General features: G+C 42.3%; 1 protein-coding gene across 1 annotated transcript; it reads right to left on the bottom strand.

Moving 5' to 3' along the window:
* Positions 1 to 3,012: 3,012 nt before the first annotated feature.
* LOC309865294 (histone H4) lies at positions 3,013 to 3,420 on the bottom strand. The gene has a single exon (XM_082731561.1). It carries the CDS (start codon positions 3,386 to 3,388, stop codon positions 3,077 to 3,079), a length of 312 nt encoding a protein of 103 aa, XP_082587687.1. The 5' UTR covers positions 3,389 to 3,420; the 3' UTR covers positions 3,013 to 3,076.
* Positions 3,421 to 5,782: the final 2,362 nt, after the last annotated feature.

The following is a 5,782-nucleotide window of genomic DNA, read 5'->3' on the forward strand; positions in this document are numbered from 1 at the left end:
TTGGGGACTGAACATGGAATTTTTGGAGAGTTTGGAAATAGAAACTTTACTGTTGTTGGCACACGCTGAAACTGCCTTTTACCTATGGAGAAAGAATAAAGAAGCACTCGAAACTTTAGAAAGAAGGCAGCCAAAGATTCTAAATGGTGAGAAAGAGAACTAGGAGGGTAGGGTCACAGAAGTCAAGAAAATACTTTCAGGGAGGAGGTCATGGACAATCTGCTGTGACATCACTGAAGTGAGAACACATAGAACAGTTAGATGCCGTAAATGGAACTCAATGGAAACTCAGGGTACAGATACTAAACAGCAACCCAGACATATGGGACACTTCAGAGCTCAGGATTTTGCCTCTTCTCTGGGTCCCAAGAGTCCCCACATTGTTACTTTTTCTGTTGGGCCATCATGTCTGATTGATGCCAGCACCCTCCCAGCTGAATTTAGTGGATCTACTATCCAAGAAACCAGGGAAAGGGATAGAAGAGAAAGGCCTGAGGACCCAGGGGTTTCTTCAGAGTGGTCAGAGAACATCTCTTTCAAGAGATTTTTTTCTTCCTTAAATTACCTGCAACTTTTTATGATTGCATCCACAGAACTTGCATTCATATACTGACAATTTCACATGAATATATGTAATGCATATCTGTTGAACACATACTATAATCATATTATTTACCCTGAGTTGTCTCACTCAATCCTCACAAAAATATGAAGCTGCTTCTGCATTACAGATGGAAGCACTTAGTGATTTGCCAAAGACCACAAAGATAGAAAATGCCAGTTGGGGACTTCAAGATTATGTCTTCATGGTTTAAAAGTCCTCATCTTTTTAACTGGGTCTCTAATTCATGAGGAATAATGATAAAAGTGAGAGCAATCATAATGAAAGAGAAGACATAAAGGCTTTATTTACAATGTGCCATGCACTAGGCAAAAAGCTTAGTACCAAATATTTGATTTTATTCACCCCAAACCCATAAGGTAGATATTACTGTTATCCTCATTTTACAAATGGGGAAACAGAAACACAGAGAGGTTAAGTGACATGACCAAAGACGACACAAACCCAAAGACTAAGCATTGTTCTGTATAATGTTTCCAGTTTGTTTTTTGTTTTGTTTTGTTTTGTTTTATCTCTGAGGGGATATTGGGAACTTGTAAACTTAATCTATGATTTGCTCAATGACATAGACTACTACATACCTAGAAGTTGTCAGTGTATTTACCGAGACTGATGATGAGATACAGGGTCGATAGGCCTAAAGAAAAATTCATGGACTACTCTCTGAATCGGGCTGAAAATAAACTCCTTATTGTTTTTATTCACTCCCAAATAATCTGAGATTGAGTCAGTTTGGTCATTCAGGCCTCTGAGAATCAGAAGTTTTCAAATTGGGCTATTTATCTTGCATTCTTACTCACAAACTGTTAAGACCTCATCTAACTTCTCAAGAATATATAGGTCTACTGCCCACAGTGAATAAAGAGTGACAAATTATTCTTGTTCAATTTGTTCTTTATGTAATATGTCTCCTTTCCTCTCTTACATTTTGGATGTCTTGATCTCAGACCCTGAAGTCCTAGACTCCAAATTACTGACACGAGTCCATGGAGCCCTGGGAGTTCCTGGAATGAGCCTCAGAGGAAACATGAAACAGAGGAAACATGGGAACACAGCCTCATGAAATGTCTATATCCACAGGAATATTTTCTAACACATTCTCAAAGGAGTTTGTGATCCACTTATTGTTAAGATCAACTCTACCAAAAGGAGCCAGTACTTTGAAACATCCGGATTACAACTGCCTAGGACGTTTGGACGGTCCGTGCATTTGTTTCTACCTTGTAATGAGCTCCTACTCTGTGTTCTGTCCAGAATGGAACACAGTAGAACATACACTAAGGAAAGACGCTCATTTGGAATCATCTTTCCTTAAAAGCAGTTTCAGATCAATAAAGCGACTGTCCACACTGCTACCTAATTTAAGAAAACAAAGCCGTATTTGGTTTGTAAAATTAAGTTGCTTTAACAGAGGTTCGACAATGAATTAGCCTAAAGACAGTTATTCATGTCACACGGGACAGATGCACTGTGATTAATCCAGCTCTGAGGGGACAACTGTCTTTCAAGTCATCGCTCTGCTGTCCCTTAGGACCTGATGCCTCTGCTAGGTCAAACATTACCTTTTTATTGGGTGGAAAGAGGGAAGGTTTTAAAGCCCAGACCTGAGAGTGACTTCTGCTGACTTCCAAGAGATTTTAGCTGTATTCTTACCTCTGTTGCCAGAAAAGCCAGGACATGTTGCCTAAGGCTAGAGACCCATCTAACTCGCTATGCCTTTATGTTCCAGTGAACAAATTTTATTGGAAAATAACCAGCTTACGGTGAAATGATTCTGATTCTTTAAAATATAAAACCATTGTGAACACATACACATTGGCAAAGCGGACAGTCTGACACTAAGTTAACAGAATGGGCAACCAACTTAAAAAACTTGCATTTTTTCCTGATCCATACAGGTGGGATCTGAAGAAATGAGTTTGAAAGACCAGCCCCGACCCCGCAGGAAGTGTGGCAAGCAGGCAATACTATCCTCACTTGTTACCTGAAAACTACACAGCATTGTTAGATCATGATTATTCCCATTACGAGCCAACAGACACTAGACTGCTGCATTTGGAGAAGTCTTTCTGGATTCAAAGTCCAAACAGCTCTGCAAAAGAATTCTTGACAGGGAAACAAACGTACCCACTCCACCTTTTAGTACAAACTGCCTAACTTCACTTGTTTCTCAGAGAAACGAACGCAGACGCACATTAGCAAGCTCTATCAATAGAGCCTAGAAATGGCAAAAGAATTACCAGTACAAACTGCCTAACTTCACTTGTTTCTCAGAGAAACGAACGCAGATGCACAGTAGCAAGCTCTATCAATAGAGCCTAGAAATGGCAAAAGAATTACCAGTAAGTAATTATATACCAAGAAATGAACAACTCTTTCTGGCGACTAGATGGGTGGCCCTGAAAAGGGCCTTTGGGTGAGAAAATAAAAGTTCCGAAGCAGAGACAAAAGTGCTCAGCCCCCGAAGCCGTAGAGGGTGCGGCCCTGGCGCTTGAGCGCGTAGACCACGTCCATGGCCGTGACCGTCTTGCGCTTGGCGTGCTCCGTGTAGGTGACGGCGTCGCGGATCACGTTCTCCAGGAACACCTTGAGCACCCCGCGGGTCTCCTCGTAGATGAGGCCGGAGATGCGCTTGACGCCGCCGCGCCGGGCCAGCCGCCGGATGGCGGGCTTGGTGATGCCCTGGATGTTGTCGCGCAGCACCTTGCGGTGGCGCTTGGCGCCCCCTTTGCCCAGGCCCTTTCCGCCCTTGCCGCGACCAGACATGGTAACTCAAGTCTCTCCAAAACCCTGAAGCACCACGACATGGGGCGCCAAGCAGCCCTTTTATAGCAAGGCGACGGACCTGTTTGAAAACAGCAAGGGCAGGGGCGGGACCACATTCAGTTCCCGCCCACCGCCTCTTTCTCAGGCGCCCAGCGCCGCGCACCCCAGACAGGCGGAGCACCTGAGGCGACTGTGCGTAAGGGTGGCGGTGCGGGCATGGGGGTGGGTGTAATTCCACAAATTCCCCCCATGTACGGTCATCAGTGTGTGCGGGAGCGTGCCACACTTGCAGCCACTGTGCCGGGCACCAACGCACACGCTCTCCACAAAGAAGCCTCCTACCTGGCCTTCACACTTCCCAGACAACCCGAGAAATACTCAGTTACTACTGGCTGTTGTCCCTAGGAGACGCTGGAAATAAAGTTTAAAGTTTGAGGCTCATCACAGCTTTTTCGCTAAGTTTGTGTTTGTCTTATCGAGTCATGTCTGGTTCGCTAAGCGAGGCTGGCGGGGATGCAGCTGGACAGCCCTATGGGAGAACTAAGGAGAACGTTAAACCTTTCGAAGTCAAATTGGAATCCGTTACATCTACACTGGTAGTTCTTGCTCACAAGGGTAATCCTTGACTTTAATGGATTAATAAATATACCTGTTAACAATACAACAGTTAGGGTTTTGGTAAGTTTGGTAATGGTATTATAATAACACCATTGTAATAATTCTTTTCCTATGCATTCCTATGTGTGTTCTCTTAAGCACTTAAAAGCATTATTCTGGAAAGAGGCCCATTAGCTTCATCAGATATGCAAAGAATTCCATGACCGGAACTGATCAAGAACCCATCTTTAGGATCATCAGAACCTTGAAAGACTCTAGGTTTTGAAAATGTACAGAGAGGAACTTTGGGAAATGCCATGAATTTTGGAATAAAACCCATATATTCGTAACAATACTCTAACGGGGTTGTGTAAGGGTAAATGGCAACGATTTTCTTCACTTACCAGCAGCAAAGATATCATAGCAAGATGTCACCTGGTGTACGAAGGTGCAAAGGCAAATATCAAGCAAGTGCCCAGAAATACAAGTTTGAGAGTTAAGCAAGAGGACGATGCACCTGAAGGGAGCGAGAGACTGGGAAATTATCCACATCAAAGTACTCATGACCCCATGAAGGTGACTGGGGCAGTACTTTGGAGTCTCCCTACATTGACATGGCCTAGACACAGCTCTTCTTTCTTGGTACTGAATCTCTATTAATTCCCCCATCATGGTTGTAATTCTCCTTTTTCTGTTTCTTGTATGCACTGACTACCGTCACAGCTTGCCACGGCTAAGCCTTTCTGGAATTCATACTGAATAATCTTCAAAACCAATTATGGGACCAAACCACCATAAGAAGAATAGGAATACCTTAGCTCCATGACAAGTGGATACAGAAAGTAAAAATGACTTATACTGAGTTGCTTGTTCATCTTGTCTCACCCATTTGAATCATGTTCATTTTTAACCTACAATGATGCTAACTTTCATGTTTCCCTTGGATGTGCTGAAAGAAGTATTCAGTCATTTCTTGATTTTGAGGGGATCACAAAGGAGGGTGAAATCGTCTGCTCTGTGCATTCCCACCATTTGTTTCCTTCACCATGGAAGGGGACCACAAATTGCTACATGTTACAAAATGAAGATACTATGTTAAAGAAAAAGAGTGAATTTAAGGAGTGAAGAAAAGCACATTACATCACTTTCTGTTGTAAATCTATTTTCTATTCAACATTAAGCACCAGTTGTAATGTGTTTCCTTCTATAAATAAAAAAGGTAGAATATAAAACATACTTTTTTAAAAATGTCCTTCTCTCAAGGGAATTACATAAGCATGAGAATGTCTGTGTCTGTCTGTTGTACATGTGTATAAAAGTTGACTCTATTACATTAATCCGTTCCATATTTTTCTTCTACAAGCACAGCAGAAATCTGTACCCACACTTGTAAATATATTAGTAACTGATCCCCCCCCCAAATAAAATCAATGCAAATAAGATAATATTTCCAACCAAAAAGGGGAGACGATTCTTTTTTATGCCTCTTCTAAGATTCCCGTCATCTATGGCAAACCTAAATCCAAAAACCATTTCAGGAGGACCAGACATTGCTGCATTCCCCATTTCCCTGGACAAATCTTGAATACCTGAAACCCCCAAATTAACTAACCCGCCGAAGTGTTACTAAAAACTATGATAACGGTTTTTTAGACAAAAATAAAGACTGTTCTTGTCAGAATTAGCTGTTACTCCAAGCATCCTTTACTCTCATTCTTGTAGAGAAATGGAGGAACAGCCTGTGTTATTTCTCTTCATATGAAACAGACTTTCTGGGTAAATCTCCATGAGAACTGA

This window comes from Mustela nivalis (assembly GCF_964662115.1).
Source record: "Mustela nivalis genome assembly, chromosome: 5".
NCBI classification, from domain to species: Eukaryota; Metazoa; Chordata; class Mammalia; order Carnivora; family Mustelidae; genus Mustela; species Mustela nivalis.

Excerpts from the sequence above, each read along its gene's own strand:
- LOC309865294 (XM_082731561.1), bottom strand. The coding sequence starts at position 3,388 with ATGTCTGGTCGCGGCAAGGGCGGAAAGGGCCTGGGCAAAGGGGGCGCC.